The 21,977-nt window shown below is 38.7% G+C and overlaps 1 protein-coding gene across 3 annotated transcripts in view; it reads right to left on the reverse strand.

Annotated features, from left to right (window-relative positions):
* Positions 1-7,203: 7,203 nt before the first annotated feature.
* The window catches only part of LOC136858589 (uncharacterized), a 332,089-nt gene continuing 317,315 nt past the window's right edge, over positions 7,204-21,977 (reverse strand). For all 3 annotated transcript variants that reach the window (XM_068225628.1, XM_067138262.2, XM_067138263.2), the window contains exons 9-10: positions 20,776-20,967; positions 7,204-10,545 (exon numbers count right to left, since the gene is read on the reverse strand). In XM_068225628.1, the coding sequence (XP_068081729.1) occupies positions 10,406-10,545; positions 20,776-20,967 (332 nt within the window). In that variant the 3' untranslated portion in view covers positions 7,204-10,405. The remainder of the gene's footprint in view (positions 10,546-20,775; positions 20,968-21,977) is intronic.

Below are 21,977 nucleotides of genomic sequence, written 5' to 3' on the forward strand. Positions count from 1 at the left end.
GTTTTAAAAACCAAGGCAACAGACATCTACAATAAAGGCTGTATACATTTCAAAAATAGCAGTAAAATGCTGTATTTATCATACTTGGTGAACGTTTGAACGAAATAAGTGATTTTTTGTGGTTACGTTTTCTTGGTGGTGGGCGCTCCATTTCCTTTATTTGTAAATGTGAATGAAAATTAAATAGAGCTGGAAATGTACAGAGCATAAGCAACGGAATTAAGTGGGATACCATTTATCTCTTTTCGCCCTCACAACGCATTGTTTGGCTAATTCCTTGTTCTTTAAACGAAATCTGAAACAAAATTCGACAAATAATTACCGTGGCTATCCGTACTTTCGCTAAGTAAACAATAAAATGGATTTAATTACAAACAGAAATTACAAAAAGGAATGAATGAAAACCTACAACCTGTTTTCCAGTCATTGACTGGGTCAGGGATGTAATGAATGAAACATATATAGGCTATTATTACAATGGGGTCGCCACTCCCAAGGTGATTTATTAATGAGTGATAAATGCTATGAAATGATAATGGAAAGTGTTCCTGGAATGAAAGATGACATGGAAAACCGGAGTACCCGGAGAAAAACCTGTCCCGCCTCCGCTTTGTCCAGCACAAATCTCACATGGAGTCACCGGGATTTGAACCACGGTATCCAGCGGTGAGAGGCCGACGCGCTGCCGTCTGAGTCACGGAGGCTCTACAAAAAGGAATCTCGGCTATAATTCAGTAATACTTACTTAAAGTACGATATATCCTTGGTTTTATTACTCCGATTAGTACAACCATACGCTGAGCTTACGGCTGGCATTCTTGAAAGCGAGAATCTATGTTTTCACTTCTTAAAACTTCGGGTATTAAATTGGCATGCACGATCTCCCTGTCACCTCAACATATGCTCTCGCGCCAATTCGCTTTGTTTTGACAACCGTTAACATGGCTGCCCCTTATCAACTTGCTTCAAGCAGGGAGCGCTGATGTCAGGTATACAGCCCCTCTATGTTATTCTAGCTCGTTGATACCAGCTGACGTCATCGCCCAGGAACTCCGCCAGTCAGGACTGCCCGTGCGAAGAGCGTTTCGCATTCACAACGTCGACGGTCCGACCTTCTTAGTCAGACTCCATCTTCCAACTTCCGAAGACGCTCAACGCCTCATCGACTACGGGATAAACCTCTATGGCCGCCACCATCGAGTTGAACCATCTCGCTCGTCTCCCCAAACCTCGCCCCGACGTACCACACCTCGTCGCCGTCCCCGGCCTGCCCCTCCTCCTCAACCACCTAGTCCACATCTTCGACCTTATTCACCCCCACCCCGTTACTTTTCGCCACCATCGCCGACCACTCACCTCCTTAGCTTCCTATTCACTTCTCTTGTTAACTTCTCTTCCTTCTATCACATCCTTGCACCTCATCTTGTCCCTTGCAACCTTGGTTAAACCTTCCCTCCTTGGTTTCTCTCCTATACAAGTACTTGTAAATCCGTCCACAAAGCACTAAATTACCTACACATCCGTTATTCTCATCTCTTTAACTTCTTCATACCGCATTACTCACCTTCCTCATTTCTCACACCTCCCAGTTCTCTTCGCATCTTCCGGCCCGAGCGAGAGCGTCACTCTCTAAGGGGCCCACCCCACCCACTTCAGGGTGGGGAATGAAAACGTGATAACGTAACAACAATCTCTACAACAAATTCATTCAGTGTGTGAAAATGGGAAAATCTGGGTTATGTTAGACAAAACTTCAGATTCTATTGGCAGAAAATTTGGGAATGTCATTGTTGGGAAATTAAAAAAATTATGAAGCGATTTTGAAGAAATGTCTTCTGCTAACAAGCCAAGAAATGACTACTGCGAACATGTGACAGTTGCAAGATTATTTAATGAAGCAATGAAAATATTCTACCCAGGTGCTGTGAAGTTTGACAATGTTTTACTGCTGTTGACAGATGATGCAGCATATATGAAGAAGGCAGCAGCAGGTCTGGATGTTAGTTATCCTAAAATGATCCATGTTACACGCATTGCACATGGTTTACACAGAGTGTGTGAAGAAATTAGAGCAGTATATCCTAAGGCGAATAAATTGATTTCTAATGGGAAAACAGTGTTCTTTAAATCACTGAGAAGAATTCACATATTCAAGGCTAAAAATCCAATGTACCACTACCACCACCCCAGTAATAATGATTTGGCTCACTGCTGTCCAGTATTATGCAGAAAATTTTGGTGGTTTTGTCTCAGTAGTTATTGTACTGGACAAAGATGATGCAACTTCAATTGGAATCCTTAAGGAAACGTTAAATGACACAGTGTTAACAATAACTTAGCATATAAAAGTAGAAGTCCGTTATAGCGAGAATTCATAACAGCGGAGGCTATAGTGGATTGTCGTTATATCAGATTTTTGTAAAAGTCGGGAAAATCCCGTACACATTAAAATCGGTATGAAACGGCAATCAATTTGTTCAGAACTTGTGTTTTCGCGGATAATTTCCACACTACGGCTTACTTGTTTGGTAGTTTTCGAAATCCGATACTACGTGAAAGTGTATGTTTAATTTCATTCTGAAAAAGTTGTAGTACCGTATTTCTCCGAATCCGAAACGACCGCCATATTTTCCTTCAAAAAATTTAAATTAGGCTTAAAAAGTGCTTTGTAAAATCATATGAAGACCTTTCTTGTACAATACGCATTTTAGACTATTTTTAGACGCCGAACATTGGCTTTAGTTATGCCGTATTTTTTTATGCTATTGGCTTTACGTCGCACCGACACAGATAGGTCTTATGGCTAGATGGGATAGGAAAGGCCTAGGAGTAGGAAGGAAGCGGCCGTGGCCTTCATTAAGATACAGCCCTAGCATTTGCCTGGTGTGAAAATGGGAAACCACGGACAACCATCTTCAGGGCTGCCGACAGTGGGATTCGAACCCACTATCTCCCGGATGCAAACTCACAGCCGCGTGCCTCTAACCGCACGGCCAGCTCGCCCGGTGCCATACTTTTTGCGGCTGCACAATTATTCTTTATTTCCGCGGGTTTAATAACCAATGACATAAAACTGTCATCATATTATCGAAGAGAACCCGTTGAAAAATTGCCGGCAGTACCTATACCACGCGTCTCTACAATTCGACGATCCATCAGGAAAATATTCTTGCTTACTATACTATAAAACTGTTACTTTCACTCAGCGTCAGATATACTGTAACTGGCTGCCGCTACACGCACTTCTCGCTTGCCGGGTTCGGCCAATTTCAGCGGCTAGCATGTATAAGCCTAATCACGGACGTTGAAGGTCAACGAACGAGTTTATTGTGCCGCAGTATGGCCATTCCGCCCTTGCATTTTTCGTGCATATAGCTCGCAATTTCATCTTCGACTTCTTTAAAGCGTCCTTGTTGCGGGCCACTGAATGCATTTTTTGTACAGTACTCATTTTAAAGCTATCTTTGTCTTCACGCTAACGCCGGAAATTGGCTTTAGTTAGGCTTATGCCGTAGGGCCTATTTTCTTGCGGCTGCACAATTATTCTATATTTCCGAGTGTTTAATAACCATTAACTTAAAATTGGCATCGTAATATCGACGAAAACCGGTTGAAAATTTGCCGGCAATACCTGTTCCACGTATCTTTACAATACGACGATCCATCACGAAATATTCCTGCTGTCTATAAAACTTAATTTTACAAAGCGTCAGGTACAGCAGACGCGTTATAACTCTGCTGCCGAGTAGCCGTGGCCTTTCTCAGAATTCGAAGGCTCACATGTTTAGATGCCATTCTGCAGATTTGAGAAACGATTTTGTAGGGGCAAATAGAACGTCATTATCTCTTCACTATTTCCCGAGATCCAGTAACGTTACACATAGGCACTATACCTACAACCGGTTGCCGCGGCTAGCAATGTACAATAATAAATAGACAGTCGTTTATTGTCAACGAGTTTTGTGTGCTCGCGCGGGTAAGTGGGGGGGGGGGGGGTTGGTGAAAAGAAGCAGCGTGGTTACTGCGGTAGTTGCCTATGGTGTTCATTAGTGTTAGGCCGCAAATGCAAGACGACCCTTACTTTTTCACATGAGGTTCTGAGAATAAAACGTCGTCTCGGATTCGAAGAAATACGGTACCGGTATCACTCCAGAGGTTTCTGTGTCAAACATTCCAGTTTTCTTCTTCACACGGCGTTACCTAACCTAATCGTATATGTATCATGAAAACATATTTCAAACACATGTAGAGAAATGATAACATTCTCGCTAAAAAAAATTATGGGAGAGTAGTCTTTCCGAAATTTAACTAGACGCATTTATTAAGAAAACGTGTTATCCTATTTCTTTTCGAATTTTCTTTAGAGAACAGCAGTTGACGGGTATTACTAATCGATTCCAACATCGCCTTCGAATGTCGATGAGAGAGCTCGCAAGTGCTCATAGCGAGAACACTATACCGTACCGAAAATGATCGATCGCGTTTTATGGCAAACGTTTCAGTTTTCTTATTTAAACAGCGCCACCTGTCCTAAATTAACTATACTATACGCATGATGAAAAAAAAAATTCAAGTGCCAGTAGCTATAAATTTATATGATGATAGCCTTTCTGTAATTTAACAGATGGGAGAAAATACAAACTAACCTCTGAAATCAATGATGCCCTCTGCGATATCTCGAGGTGCATCTCATTCTTACTTCATTGCAGTATTTAGCATTAAAATTACCGGTAAGCGATCGTTTATTCAGCCTTTATTTTTAACGAGTTACCAACTGTTATCAGACACGTTATTTACGCATTTATTAGGAAAGAAAGTTAGCCTATCTTTCATTTCGAATTTTCTTTACGGAACAGCAGTTGATGGGCATTACTAACTGACTCCGACATCATCTTCGAATGTCGACGAGAGAACTCGCCAGTGGACATAGTGAGGAAACGATACCGAAGGTGATCGATCGCATGCAACATAATCGCTGGGGTGCATAACAATCGGTCTCGTAACGGCAAAAATAGCGCGCGCTTAATCGCTCGTAATAACGGATGCGTCAATGGTAAGGCTCTCGCTGTAACCGAAGGGTAATACATACTTTAATATAGGAATTTTGAAGGGACAGTAAAAAATTGCCGTTGTAACGTGCCCTCGTTATATGTCATACTCGCTATAGCGAACTTATACTATATTTGCTAACTTGTGTTTCCTTAGCAGAACAATTGACAAACTTGAAAAGGGTGGGATCCTTCTGTCATAAACAGTTCAGCATGTTCATGATGCCAAAAGAAAACTTCACAGTCTTTTCCTGATTTTTAGCACATAAAATTCCAAGCCCTACTTATAATATCATTTAGAGATCGCCGATAAGCATTTTGAAACATCTGACATTTAAGAACATATTCAGTTTTTGTGAATTAAAAATGTTAATTGATTATATTCACCAGATTAAATGTTTAGGTATAGTATAAGAAAGATGTTTAAGTTTAAGTATATTTTGACTATCTCAACCATTTTAAGAAGAATTTATAGAAATGTTTTAGTGTTGAATTAGGTTACTGCGCTTTTCCTTAGTTCACATGACATAATAAACACCGTTCCAGTATCTTTCCTTCTTCCCATGTCCCAAAACGGAATAAATCAGTTGCTTTGCACTCAAGTATGCACCATACTTCTTAAAAAGACAAGGATACAGGAAAAGATATCATAGAATTCTACAACTGTACAAGAGGAGCAGTTGACAGTTGGATCAAAAGTGTGCTGATTATTCGACAGTTAGGCATACTCAGTGGTAGCCTATGGCTTAATTTTGTGCCATGTTGATATAGCTGGGCTGAACAGTAAGTATATTCTGTACTATTCAGTTAATGTATAAAATGTTGAGTCACATGGTTTGCTCCTGAAAACTTAGGTGTACAACTCATTATGCTAAATATTTTTCAGCATATTTACAATAGTTTGTTATCCATGGAACTTCTTCAGGTGATGAGACAAATTTTTGGAGTTCATCTCCCTCCTAGGGGTAGCAAAGATCTTATTCCAACAGGGAAAAGGAAGAGGTGCTATATCTATATGGACAGGAGGACAAAGTAGTCTTGTATAGCATGCCAGCGACTGATGTGTGGAATGTGCATTGTGCGGTACTGTCACAATTGCAGTCCAAAATGAGCAATACCGACCAATGAGAAATGTAGCATGTGAACAAAGATTTCCTTAAATTTTGAACACATCATCTTTTTATAACTATGTCTGTAAAATATCTGAGATCTCACTGACTAAAATTTACATATAACTGCTTTTTTTTAAAAAAAAAAGTGACTGTCACAAACCATAATATTGTGTGGGACTGTGTTGTATGTCTTTATTAGGTAATTAAAAAGTATAAGATAAAATGGGAGCCTCATTTATCACTTTAGATTTCTTAAAAAAGGAAAACAACTTTCTGGGTTGTTTAGACCTTTACTATACCAATTGTGTTTCTGAAATCCAGTATAGCAGCTAAGGGTTAAAGTATCTTCAGAAGAACAAAAGGTTTGACATTTTTTAAAATATGGTAATGTTATTTATTTTACTTCCAGCTAACTACTTTTATGATTTTTGGAGATACCAAGGTGCTGGAATTTAGTCCTGTAGGAATTATTTTACATGACAGTATATCTACCGACACAAGGTTGACATATTTTTACACCTTCAAATACCACTGGACTGAGCCAGGATCGAACCTACCAAGTTGGGTTCAGAAGGCCAGAGCATCAACAGTGTGAACCGCTCAGCCTGGCAACATTTTCTTTTTATTTGTAGTCACCAGTTAAAATTGATGTAGTTGCAGATCCTTTCCTACTACAAAAATGTTTTCAGTCCACACCCTGAAGGTACACCTTTTCTCAGGCTAAGGAGATTTCTGTGCCAAGTTTGGTTGAAAGCTATGCTGAAACAAACACATACATCCATAATATAGGTCATTTTGGACTTTTTCCTTCCTACCCCATCTCACCCTTCATGCTGATGGGGCTGAACTTGGACTTAAAACGGCATCTAAAATGTCACAATATTCATCTCAATGACCCCCAAAACTGTGGATTCGACACTAACATTGGTCTCTTTCGATTTTTTAAATGTCACCCCACACCTAGGTGTACTAAGTTGGTTGAAATTGTTCCATGCGTTCCAGAGCTATGCTAGGGGGAAAAAGGAGGAAAGAAACACACACAGTACGTACATACCTCCATTTTTATATAATTTTGAATACTGTAAATACAACTTTGGTTTAATTTCAGAACTTAAGTGACATTGATTAAATGCCATTTTTTAAAACAATTGGCATTTACACAATATATTTACATGCACATTACAAAAAATTTATAAAACTGTCAGAAGAAGATGAACAATCACAGTACTGTATATCAAGAGTCTCAGGATTTATACGTAGTGAGAACCTTGGCTGCCTAGTTTGTGATTCATTCAAATAGGGTATCTCACAGCTGGCAAACTAAGTTCGACGACATTTTCTCTTTTCTTTTCAAGAACTATTTCTCAGATTTGGAAAATAGTCACACTTCTGAATTTACAATTTACATCTAATGCTAGGTGCTGTTCACTTTTAAAGAACAAAGTTTGGATCATTATCTTGGCAGATATTGACACACTAGAAAAGTATTTCGAGTTTGATTACCAACCCTTTAGTAACATTATTATAAGTTAAAACAGGTACTGGAAAGGAACAAATAAGTGTCAAATCAAGACATACACAGGCTGGTCAGAAACGATGTGAACCAGTTATAAAAGCATTAGAGCATTGGTCATTCTGATAAATAATTTGAAAAAATTACGTTGGTATCTCGCGCCGTTGTCATTTTATCAGCTGCTGAAGTTAGCCTACCAGATCGTTTCACAGGCCACTTTAGATGGACTTTGCGAGGCCGTGTTACATGTGGCTTATAACCGGCTTGAGAACGCCAATAGAAGATATAAATTTCTCCAGGGAAGGGACTTGAACAAGGACTTCCCTGCTGATAGTCTTGGCCCATAGTAAGCACGCTACAGTGGCATTGGCTGCAACCCATAATGTGTCAGTGTTTGATGCTCATTATTCTCGGCATGGCTAACCAAGCCACGTGCAGCATGTGCAACACCACCTTGTAAAGCCCACTTGAATTCGCCCGTGAAGCGTTCTGATTGGCTAACTTCAGCAGCTGATAAAATGATAACGGCGCGAAATATGAACGTAATTTTTTCAAATTATTTATCAGTATGACCAACGCTCTAACACTCATATACTCGGTTCATGTTGTTTCCGACCACTCTGTATAGATAGACAGGAGCAAGAAAAGAACACTAGTAGGATAAACATAATGGCAGGTCAGGAGACAAGGACAAACATGATTAAATACAAAAAGATAAGGACAGTCTTGACATGTTCACACACTGCCATCTTCAAACAGATGGGCTTTCTCCTCATCAATCCCAGTTCTTCTACAGCCATCTCTTCTCAGCCCCTAATGAGCTCATTTCTGCTTACCATCTTTATCAGGAGGTTGGGCATCAACACACACTGAGGAGCAATCTTGAGAAATCTTCAGTCTTGATGTGGAAAGTTTAGGATAAGTACATGTGATTTCATATTTATCCTTGTCTCCCATTTCTGTTGCTCCCTATTCCTGCACTAACCTGCCATTATGCTCATCCCATAATGTGTTCTTTTCTTGTTCCTCTCTATACAAGGTCTCTCTTATAAACCCGGACCGTCCGGCAGCGTTTTTACTCTTCAAGACCTAAGCAGCTGTACGGGATGTGCGTGCATAGTTCTTGACCTTGTAAGGAACGTGCACGTGTTCAACCTAACATCAGTCACCAGTCTGAATCTCAGCTGTTGACATGGTGAGACAGTTATTGCAAAACCATATTTTCGCATGCAAAGTTATTTTAAGTGCGAATCACCTCGATGGGGACGCGATGCATTTGTTCAGCAATTTCCCGGTGGAGTGCCAACTTCATGAGCACAGATTTACATATTTGTAAATACATTTCGAACTACTGGCTCAGTGCTCGGTAAATAACATGCACACACACAAACAGTTTTAACAGAGGAAAAGGTAGGTGACATCAGTGCGAATCTTGAATGGTCACCAAATAAATCACTCACAAAATTAGCACAAGTAGGGCTTTCAGTTTTTTCTGCTCACAAAGCTGTTACACATCAAATTGTACAGGTTTACACAGGCCCATTGTTTAAAACCTGCTGGCACAGCGACAAGAGTGAGATATTGTGAGTGGTATCTTGCATCATTGAATGATTGTTTATTCAACCTACAGCTTGTGTTCTTTTTGGATGAGCCCTGGTTTCATCTTAATGGTCATTTGAACAGTCATAACTTTTGCTATTGGTCTGCAGAAAATCCTAATGGTGTTTATGAAGTCCCTCTTTATGAAGGCTGACACTTCCAGCATCTTTCACATAAGATTACATACACGGTTAAAGCAGGGCAGCCACGCGTGACGTAAGTTGGGCTGACGCAGCTGCTGTAGCGCATAGTACAAACACCACGTGCTCGGTCTGGTTTTATAAGAGAGACTCTGTATGTGACTTGATATGACACTTGTTTGTTCCTTTCCAATGCTATATTATTCCATTGGGATCCTTTTCTCCTTCTGTGTTTGTTCTGTGTTCCTATTCGTTTACCACCTAATTCATCTTTGTCATGTTTCTTCCCTTCTCCTGTATTTATCTGGCTTTCTCCTTATCGTACATTTATTCCACTGTATTAAGACTGAAGATCTGTCAAGATGGCCCCTCAACAAGTGTTGATGCCCGCCCTTCTGATGAGGCTAGGAAGCAGAAACAAGTTTGTCGGGGGCTGAGAAGTAATGGATATAGAAGAACTGAAGATGGCGGATTTTCACTATCTTTAATGAATTACAAGTTATTTGAGATGAACATCTTAGCTGCTGATGTACTCTCTTCATTTCTTTGGCAAATTAGAAAAAAATCTGCATTCAATATTGATACCACAGGTACCGGTACCTGAAGACACCATTTCAGGTAATTTTGAGGAGTGATTGGCTTGGCCACTAACTGATATCCTTATGATGGATAAGTCGTTAAAGTAAACACCGTACTGAAATGAACAGGTCTCTAACAGGGTGCTGTATCTGCCTCCTTGTTATGTTGTCAAAAGTATTAAACTATTCCTGTAAAACATTCCCCTTCTCTTTACATCACAGAGTTTAAAGCTAAATGGTAAACTCTCTATTTACAAATTCTTCCAGGTACATTTGTAGATAACTTCTGACATCTCAGCTTCAGGCAGTACTGGTACCAGGTAATTTGTAGCATTATAATACTGAAGTATTCTTGCCACAATCAATATAAAACATCTTGGTAGACTAGTAGTCACATCAGTAGCATATCACAGGTTCACACAACTGTCGTACTCTTACGAGATTTGCACGTCTTGTATATTATTTGAATAGTCCACATGAAAACTGTTATCAAAGTGATGCAGTTGAGAGCTCCAATGCACATATTGTAGCTGCCAGTGGAGTCTCGAACATGTGCTGTGGAAGAAAATGATATTTTATTTAAAATGACAACCTGTACTAAAAAAGGAGCCATGATATTTGTTAATAACTTTTATTACAATGCCATTACCATATAAGCCCAATTATAACACTGTTTTTCACGTTCAGTTTTAATTATAAAAACTGTCTTACATATACAGTCCAACATTTAACATTTTTGTGAAGATTTATTTGTTTCATTCCCTACCACCTGTATTGCTGCTGAGCTCATAGACATAAATAAAACAAAATTTCTCATACTTTAACAATTTTTCTCAATTATAGAGGTTGGATGTTTCCACCTAATCAATACTATGTGTAATTGAAATAGACTTTCAACATATTAAATTGTGTTACGTACATGTAGTACATCTTGTAAAGATGTTAAATACAGAACAAAATTGGCCAACGGGACATCAGTTGGATCTGAACCCACAACCTCCCGATTTTGCATCGATTGCTCTACCAGTTGAGCTATGTTGGCCTGTTTTGTTCTGTTGGAAAGGATCTAAGCTACAGGTCTGGTACTACTGCTAACACACTTTACTACATGTACGTAACATGACCTAATAACTTTGAATGTCGATTTTGATTACAATGCAGTTGTGAAAATTCAATATTCATTGACTTGCCCCACAACAGGTGACTTGCAGGCCCTTTTCAGTGTGATGGCAGTAGTCTGTAGATTAGATCCTTTCCAACAGAACAAAGATGACCTAGGGCACCATAGCTCAATTGGTAAAGCAACCAATGCAAAATCCGGAGGTTGTGGGTTCGGATCCCATTGGTATCCAGCTGACAATTTTTTTTGTACTTAACATCTCTTCAACATGTACTACATGTACGTAACATGACCTAGTAAGTTGAAAGTTGATTTTGATTAGAATGTGGTCGTGAAAGTACTATATATGTAATGATAACTATATGTGTATGTTTTATGCTTTTAAAAATACATTACAGGACTAGTTTCAATCTATACAGATCATCTTCAGCTGATACATTACACTACTAATAACTAAGATAACATTCACTATTATTAAAATGTCACTCTTTTCGTCTTAAAAAATTCACAAACTAATTCTGCTTTTCTGAATCCATGTCATGATAAAATGGGTCATTAAAACTGTTTGCACCAGTCAAACACTTTGAAGTACAATCATGTTGTTTCAACTCTAGTTATGAAGCAATGTGTGATGACCCACAGCTAACTGGATTTCTGATAATCCGATCATCAACACCTGAGATGTTCCCTCCTAGTAAAAAAAAAAAAAATAAAATAAAAAAATAAAAAAATAAAAAAAATTACAAAACAAAAAAAGCAAAAAAAAAAAGCAAAGCAATCTCCATACAGACAATGAATGCCTTTGGAGGGGTGGAAGGTAAAGGCTTCCACTATCCGTAACCTCGGCACTTGATGGGGTAGAGTGGTTAGCTCAATGCCCGGCTGCCTTTGCCCCCAGAAATTAACCTGGTACTCATTTCTGCTGTAGGCTGAGTGAACCTCAGGATCATGTGCACCTCTAGAAGTGGAAATCACATTTCTTAAATATTATGACTTCCTGACGAGGCTGCTAATACTTGTAGGATACAAATAGAGTTATCGTTACATATATAGTACTCTCACGACCACATAGTAATTGAAATCGACTTTCAACTTATTAGGTCATGTTACATACATGTAATACATGTTGAAGAGGTGTTAAGTACGGAATTAGCATCACTAGCAACTTCCTGACAGAAATTCAAACCCATGTCCTTCCGGGTGAACCGAGCACGCCTTTACCGGCTTGGCCAGGCAACCTGTCCCTCCTAGTCAAAACTACTTTTAAAAAAGCAACAACAACTGGCAGTGGGCCATCACACATCACTTCACAACTTCACAAGTGTTTGACTAGTGCAAACAGTTTTAATGACCCATTTTACCACAACATTAAGTCAGAACAGTTTGTTAATTAGTTTGTTAATTTTTTAAGATGAGAAGATAGTTTGTTTTGTGTAAGGGTAAAGCGGAGGTTTGTATTCTTGAGTTTTGTATTCAATTTTATCTTATTTGTGATGGCTTCTATTATAAGGCCTATTTCCTTCAGATCCTCTCTTATTTCTCTGATCCATTTACATCGTTGTGGTATTTTTTGAGATGAGATAGTTGTTTCAGAAGTCTCGAATCCTGCATCCTCATGATATGTCCAAAGAATCCCAGTCTCCTCTTACGCATAGTATCTGTAATGGGTTCTAGCTCTTTGTACACGACTTTGTTAGGTATTGACCGCCACTGTCCATCTTTTTTTTTTTTGCTAGTTGCTTTACGTCGCACCGACACAGATAGGTCTTATGGCGATGACAGGACAGGGCTAGGAGTGGGAAGGAAGTGGCCGTGGCCTTAATTAAGGTACAGCCTCAGCATTTGCCTGGTGTGAAAATGGGAAACCACGGAAAACCATTTTCAGGGCTGCCAACAGTGGGGTTCGAACCTACTATCTCCCGAATACTGGATACTAGCCGCACTTAAGCGACTGCAGCTATCGAGCTCGGTAATGTCCACCTTTCTGGTATTTTTTGTTGATGCAGGTTCTTCCAATCCTCCTTTCAATTTTCTGAAGTCTGTCAGTCTTTGATTGTTTATTCAGGTAAAAGAGTGTTTCTGCTGCATTAGTAGCTTCAGGTTTTATAACTGTGTCATAGTGTTTTATTTTTGTATTTGTTGATAGACATTTCTTTTTGTAGATATCCCATGTTAATTTTTGTGCTTTAGCTAATCTATTTGTTGTTATTTGGATTGAGACTTTTTCATTTAGGTTATCTGTTATTACTTCTCCAAGATATATAAATTGAGTATATAAATTGAGTTACTATTTTGATTTTATTACCATTTATGGTAACTTCTTTTAGCTGTGTTTTTGGGGCATAATTTCTGTTTTTTCAAACGATATTTTGAGGCCAATTTTATTTGCAATGTTTTGAAGCTCTGATATCTGGGTTTTTGCTTCTTTTATGTCTACTGCTAGTAATGCTAAATAGTCAGCAAAAGCCAGGCAATTTGTTTTGATTTTTTGACCAATCTTTATTTTGGGGGGACATTTCCTAAACCATTCCCTCATTACCATTTCTAGAGCACAGTTAAATAATAGTGGTGAGAGCCCATCTCCCTGCCGTAGTCCAGTTTTAATTTCAAATGTCTCTGATGTTTCACCCCTAAACTTCAGTTTTGATTTGGTGTTGGTGAGAGTCAATTTTATCATGTTTATTAATTTGGGGTGTAGTCCAAGGTGTCTTAAAATTTTAAACAGAGATTCTCTATGGATGCAATCATAAGCTTTCTTGAAATCTAAAAATGTTATCACCATATCTCTGTTTCTTCTCCTGTTATAATCCATTATCAACTTAAGACTCATGATCTGATCAGGACAAGTCCTCCAGGGTCTGAAACCTCCTTGATATTCTCCTAGTTCTTTTTCAAGTTGTAAACTTCTCCTATTAAGGATGGTTATTGAAAATATTTTGTATGTTATGTCTAGGAGCGAGATTCCGCTGTAGTTATTAGGGTCGGTTTTGTCTCCTTTTTTTTGTACAGTGGATGAATGAGGGCTGTTGTCCAGTGTTCTTGTAGTTCTTCTTTAATCCAGATAGAGACAAGTTGTTGATGGAGGGCAACTTTTGCTGATATTCCTACATATTTCCAGATTTCCGCAAAGGTCTGATCTTCTTCTGGTGCTTTGTAGTTTTTTTAATTTATTCAGAGCTTGGTAGACTTCCTTTATTGTGGGGGGATTGATGTTCTCTGGTGGTGTTTTCATCAGAGTGTTGGTGTCCAAATGAAGGAGTTCTGTAGGTTCCTCAAAATTTAAAAGCTTGTTGAAATATTTAGCCGGAATTTCTGCATTGTCTTTATTGTTATGGGCCAGCTTACCATCTTCATCCTTCATCAGTAGGGTTGGGGGTTCATATTTTTGGAGCTGCTTCCTGAAGGTTTTGTAGTAGTCCCTTGATTGAGTTTTATTGAATTGTTCTTCAATTAACTGCAGGGTGTCCTTATGATGTTGTCTTTTTATTCTTCTTAAGACTTGGGTAGTTTTTCTCTGTTTTGCTAGATTTTGATAGGTTATTTCTTTTTTTTGGGACTGATGTAATAGCCATACCTGATGCCTTTTCTCCACTGTTTCATCACGTTCACTGTTCCACCATTGGTGTATTTTACATGGTTTAATTGGAGCCAGATCTTCTGCAATTTGTTTAAGATTGTGTACTAAGTCTTCAAGTTTATCTGTGATTTTTATTTTTTCAGTTGCTTTCTGGTAATTTTTGTTGTTGATTAGGTGGGTAGGATCTATTTTTCTTTTAGTTTTAAGGGCTTGCTTTTGTTGTCTCCTCTGGGGAGTGAGTTTAATTTTATTTATGTAGTGGTCTGAACCTGTGTCTATTCCTCGGAGGACTTTGATGTTATAGATCTCTATGGTGGTACTTGTCCATGCAGATGTGATCCAGTTGCCATTCTTCTTTAGTGTAGTCAGGGTGTTTCCATGTTTTGAGTTTTTGAGGTTTCCTCTTAAAACATGTAGATTTTAAGATTAAATTATGGTTTCTACACAGGTCAACCAGTCTCTCTCCATTTTTATTTGTTTTCTTGTATGCTGGCCATTTTCTGATGATGTCGCGGTATTTTCTTTCTCCGCCTAGTTGAGCGTTGAAGTCGCCTATTAATAATTTTACATGGTGTTTGGGGATGTTATCTATGGTCTGGTCCAATAGGTCCCAAAATTCTCATGTTTCCTCCTGGTCGTTTGAGGAGTTGTTTTTATCATTAGTGGGAGCATGGGCATTTATTATAGTATAGATTTTATTAGATGCCTTTAAGGTGAGCGTTGAGAGTCGTGGAGACTGTGATTTGAATTCTTGAACTGAGTTTATTATTTTAAGGCTGACCAAAAATCCTGTTCCAAACTGTGGGACATTCTTCATCACTCTCTTCCCGGGTATAACTTTATAAAGTCTGTACCCTTGAGATTCCAAGGCATCCTGGTCAGTGTTTCTATTTTCCTGTAATCCCATGATAAGAATTTTGTGTTGGTCCATTATGTCGGTGATCACTTTTAGTTTACCAGTTTGCATGAGTGAGTTTATATTGTGTGTAGAGAAGTATGTTATCTGCTTTGGTTTGATTCTTGATTTTGTCTCGTTCGTGTATGTGGTACTGGGGTATTTCCATGGTTCCGACTTCACGGTATGTTTCAGGTGGCAGCCCACTGTATCCGAATGCTGCCTTCTCTGAACTCTTGGTTCAGCTGGTGGAGTATTCCTTAAAAGACCTTCCATGGCTGACTGTCAAGCTGTCACCTGTGTGGGACTAGGTCCCGAATTACAACTTTGGATGTGATCCAGGGAGGTGATAATGAGGCCGCTCCTCTGGAGTACAGATGCCTTGTGCAGCTGCCCCTACCCTGGAGAACAGATGCTGCATAATAGATTCCAGTGGCATTTCCTCCACTGTGGGGACCATCACCCCATCCAAAGGGGCTCATTCGCCCGAAGCCGTTGGCCCCCTTAGGGATTGAGGTTATTTCCCGCCACCCAACACTCGGCGTTGGCAGTTTTTGATTCAATACTATAAATAAAACTTTCACCAAAGGAACAATTTCACATATAATTAAGTAGAACTAAGGTGTGATTATACAATAAAAAAACCATTTAGTATTTGACTACACACTATGAAAATAACAGACACCAGATAAAACTACATAGACACATTTGCTGAGTGGGACATCCAGACTGACAAATGCGTGCAGTAAGCGGGTGAATCCATGACCTCATTTTCCACAACCTTGGCAAAAATATTACTATCTGATGGTACAAACCTGCAGTCCCGAGCGTGCAGGGGAAAGTAGGGGAAGTAAGACAGTGGAGGGGTTAACTACTACTGAACTATTGGGGGAGAAATGAAGCCTTGTCACCCTAACGTAGTTGCCAGGAGCCGATGTGAACACTTTTCTTGCAACTAGCAAAGTGAACCTTCCTCCCCTCTCAGGCATGCTGCAGCACAAAACTCATTTACAGTAGTGTGCAACTACAGTTTTGTGCCATCAGATACTAATTGTACTGTTGTGCGAGTCTCCACTACTTGTTGTGGTGCTGCATGAATTAGTTAACTGCGTCCTCCACAAAGTGGGGGGTAGGGAACTGCCCCCACCCCATCCTCCTCTAATAGCTGTTACTGATAATACATTCTATATTAAAATAGAATTATTCAATTATCTTAGTAATAGGAGAGCTTGAATGTGTTGTAATTAATTTCATTACTCACTATTTCTTGTAAATACCTTTCAAAAATTCAGGGTCATCTTATAAAACCATCTTATACCGGGTGGTCCACCAGCCCATTGTGATCCAGTTTTATGCATCCCTTCACATTTACTACAATTCTGAAAGACATCAGTCCCTCTCCCTAAACCAGAGTAATATAACGAGATGTGTGTTCATCAATCAATACTGATCTGCATTTAGGGCAGTTACCCAGGTGGCAGATTCTCTATCTGTTGTTTTCCTAGCCTTTTCTTAAATGATTTCAAAGAAATTGGAAATTTATTGAACATCTCCCTTGGTAAGTTATTCCAATCCCTAACTCCCTTTCCTATAATGAATATTTGCCCCAGTTTGTCCTCTTGAATTCCAACTTTATCTTCATATTGTGATCTTTCCTACTTTTGAAGACACCACTCAAACTTATTCGTCTACTAATGTCATTCCACACCATTTCTCTGCTGACAGCTCGGAACATACCACTTGTTACCTATTATAAACCTCATTATTGGTCCGTATTGAAAATTTACAGTTCAAAAATAATAAATGTGTTTACTTATCCACCTATTCAATACTTTATTTCCACTTAAAGTGGTTATTACATAAACACAATAAGACTTCTTTGGGATATGTTTTTCCCTTAATTTAGAGCATCTTCAGTCTAAAATAATCTTCAAAAGTACATATAATAATACAAATAGAAGCTAAAAGATTAGCTAGTTACTAAAATTTGGTACATACAATGTGAATATTGATACATTAAAAAAAAAAAAAAAAAGTGTTAACGGAACACTGTCAATGATCATACTAAAACTATCTTGTCAGAGACTAAAACTTCCTCCATTAAAAATATGTAGTTCTAATTAAAATGGTTCAAATAAAAATATTTGTGGATTCACCAATGTGATATTGCCAACAAAATGAGGGCATAAACATAAGCACAAAAACGTATGTCACGTACACGATATGTTCAAGGCCGCTATTAAAGTCGTAAGCATGAAGGTATTAAAACATTCAAAGGTAGATATACGTAAAGGCAAAACTGAAACATCAGTTGAATTATCGTAGAAGAGGTGGCCCTTTGTACAGGTAGGAAATATTGTCAGAGACCTTTGTCGAGAAATGCCGGTAGATTCTGGAATAATGTTCACTGTAAGGGAAGGAAAGGAAGTCTTAAAATGGTGAACACAAGGAGAGAACTCTTTTTACGTTTCATAAAATAGATGAGGACTTACGTGTTTGTTGTAAATTGTTACTTGTTATCTACCTTATGTTGGCTGTGAGTCTTGTATTGTAACTGTGCTGCAGAGGCAGTAGCGAACTCGGAGGGGAAGGAATGGGGGAGTGTTGAAGGGAGGAGAGGATGGGTGGAGTTAACTGTTCAGAATTGCACATATCCAGAAAATCCACGAACATGTAGTTATAGCAATGGTGTCTGAAGTGTATCCTACCATACCTCCCTTTCATAATAAGAATCTTTTCACTCATGAACAATGGTACAGCAGTGTGTGTAGATGTGTTCTTATTCATCTTGCTATCTTTCTGTACATGACTTGAGACTGATCATTTGCTGAATTTATGGCAAGTTCATCAGTGTCCACACTTGGTGCCTGATGGGCTCCTTGCTCACAGAACAAAGGCGGTTCAATGAGAACCATATACCTGTGCTTCAATAGGTAACCTAAACCCCCATATAGAACAATTGGAATTACATGGAAAATAGGATTCAAACATCAAGGAGCTACAAGAGGTGCTGGAGAAGTTATGGGAGCAGTTGGATAAGAAATATCATGGAAAACTGCTGGATTCAATGCCAAAAGTTTGTATAATTTTGTTATTGTGAAAGGAAACAGAATAAAGATCATGATATCAGTACTCTCAGAAAGCATTACTGTAGTTGTTTTTGTTGTATTGTCAGTGCTATAAATTGACAGGTATGGGCTGATACACCATATGAGCATAAATAAAACATACAGTTAGCATACCAGCAAGAACTTATAGAACTGAAAATATTCCTTATGTCAGTGTTAAAAGGTGAAGTTATTTGTTAGGTGCATGAAACCTTTATAATTATGCTAAAGTTATTATAACTACTATTTTCATTAAATTTCTGTTAAATATTTCATTTTATCCTTTTGTTGAAATACTTGTCCCTTCTTTGCTGATCTTGAAAACTATGAGCAACTGCCTCAAAAGTTGTTGTGATTTGAATACTTAATTTCAAAATTTCATGGTTTGCACATGAATCAGCTAGTTCATGTTAAATTTATGGTATCAGGCCTCAGAAATTCTGCTACAGTGATATTTAAAAGATCACAAAGGCACCGTGATGTCAGATTGCTAGAGGAGGAATGAACTTATCACTGTTGCCAGTGACTAAATCTAACCCTCCTGTAGAATTATTTAGCCTCATAATTTCTTTAGCTTTGAACCTAAAATATATTACTTAACCATATTCAGTTCAATTACTAATTAAAATTAGAGATTTCATTATTTATAATAAAGGAGTTTAGCCATTTTAAATTTCAGAGTGGTGATTTTTAGTCTGAAAATGTGAACTAGTTGGTGCGAGTATGATAAGTGTAATAAGCAGAATAAATAAGTGCAATATGAGTCCATCTTGAGCCTTCTTTGACGTAATGGTAGTAATTTTTGTAGTACCACCTAAAATAATTTTTCAACTACAGAACTGGGTTATGTCAGTGTTTTCTGGGCTTGTACACTGTGGTCCAGGAACATGTGATGGCCCTGACGTTTCATCAAAGACTGCGTTTGGCATTAACAAGGGTTCAGACTGACTTTGAAAGCAGCAAAGCTTACAGTGGAATGGAGTGGCATTGCAATTCCACCTCATTATATAGTGCAGGCTATGATGCGCTGCTAGCCTATTGGTCTGCATGTTGGAGTGATAGTCGCTGATTGGCTGTTCTTCGGTCAATGATTGAAGCATTAAGGAGCCCGATGTATGTTCATCTGCATTGGTGGGGACAGGCAACTGATCACCCGTTGCTTTTCCTAGTCTGCCGCGGCCATCAGTCCTCCAGGATTTAAGGCTTTCAGGACGGGAAACCAGGCCTTGTTTACCCATTCAGATTCCTCCCTATGGTTGAAGCTGTTGGTGTGCATTAGGATTCCATTGACTTCCCTTTGTAGCTGGACGTGACAAGATATGGTGGTTGACCGTACTTTGTTGCTGTACTGTATGTCATGGCCTGATAGCAGTGAGTGTTCAGCGACTGATGATCTGTCTGCTTGTTCCAGCCAGCTATGTCTTTTATGCTCCCTCAGTTGCGTGGTGATGCTGCGTTGTGTGGTGTCTATGTATACCTGGCTACAAAGGGAAGCCATTGAAATCCTGAAGTGCATGAACAATTTCAACCATAAGGAGGAATCTGAACAGGTAAACAAAGCTTGGTTTCCAGTCCTGAAAGCCTTAAATCCTGGAGGACACAATGGCCATGGCAGACCAGAAAAAGCAACGAGTAATCAGTTGCCTATCTCTGCCAAGGCAGGTTGATGTACATCGGGCTCCTTAATGCTTCAATCATTGGCCAAAGAACTGCCAATCAGCGACCACCCCTCCAATATGGCAGATCAATAGGCAAAAAGCACATCGTAGTCTGCACTATACATTGAGGTGGAATTGCAACACCATTCCATTCCACTGTGAGCTTCACTGCTATCGATGTCTGTTGGAACCCTTGATAATGCCGAGGGCAGTCTTTGGTGAAACGTCAGGACCATCACATGCTCCTGGACCACAGCCTACAAGCCTGGAAAACACTGACATGATTTGTAACACTGGCCGTGAAAGCCTCAATTGCTATATAGCACTGGGTATTCTTATGTATATAAAGATTTTCATTGCTGTATATGTTCCAGAATTTAAAATTCACAAGCTTCAGATTAAGTAAAATATGATAGGATTGCACTCACCAATAACAGGTATAGAGGCTACGGTGAAGAGACTATTGACGACCATCTGCAGTCCTGAAGCAGACGGTAGTCTCTCAAGTGGCACATAACTTGGAATCACAACTGACATGTACACAGTTCGGAAGCCTTTTGCAACACCCAGAGCAATTGCTACAATAAGAGCTCCTTGGTAATCATGGAACAACATTAGTGCTGAAATAAGGATGAAAGTTTCCTGTTGAAATTGTAAATATACAACAAATTTTGCACATAATAATTTATTTTTTAATATTAGAGCCCGTATTGTGAAAGTATCCACTTGTGAAAATTTGTATTTATAATTCCAACTTTACAATACTGTAATTATCTTTATTAAAAAGACTACATTAGACTATATGTGATACATGTTTCGTCCTCTTATGGGACATTTTCAGTCACACATACAAATATTGAAAATAAGGTGAGGACACATTTAAATAAGTTAAGGAAAAGTCTTTAAATCTTGTGACGTGGCATGTTTGCATCTTGTCAATCTTGAATCTTAAAATGGTGCAGCATGAAAATGATAGGAACCATGAAATCCAGTTAAAACACAGATTAGAATGTTGTTATATCCATATAATTGCACAATTATAAAACAACATGGGTGGCTGTGCAAATAAAATTACAGTATATGCATATTGTACATAAAATAGTGTGATGATAATGCCACGTTAAAATAGCTTCCTTGATAAGATGAAGAAAGTGGAGTTATGTTGATGACACAAGTTGATTGTGTGTTGACAATATCAGCCTAAAAAAGAAAATATATGAGTGAACTAAAGAAAAAAATTAAATTGAAATGTAAACTGAGTGCCCATCTGGTCAATCACCTCCTTGCCCATCCTGCGTCGACCACTCCACCTCAAGAGTTAAAGCTAACTGAGTGACGTCCTCGAAGGTCATTGAGGACTGACTAGGAGGGGTGGTTGAGGGGAGTTTGATGTAAGGGGAGAGGTGTAAAGTATTTCTCATGCGCCTTCGTGTAAAGAATTTAATGATTATTTCCTTGAAAAGTACATTGATTTCCTCTGATATTCATTCAGTTTATAAATCGAGTTGCATTTTTTATCAATATTTATAAAAATGTTTTCCAAAATATTCAATATTTAAACTTATCTTAATGTACCCTCACTTTATTTTCAATAAGAGGACAAAACATGTATGACGAATATAGTCTAATG

This window comes from Anabrus simplex, chromosome 1 (genome assembly GCF_040414725.1).
Source record: "Anabrus simplex isolate iqAnaSimp1 chromosome 1, ASM4041472v1, whole genome shotgun sequence".
Lineage (NCBI taxonomy): Eukaryota > Metazoa > Arthropoda > Insecta > Orthoptera > Tettigoniidae > Anabrus > Anabrus simplex.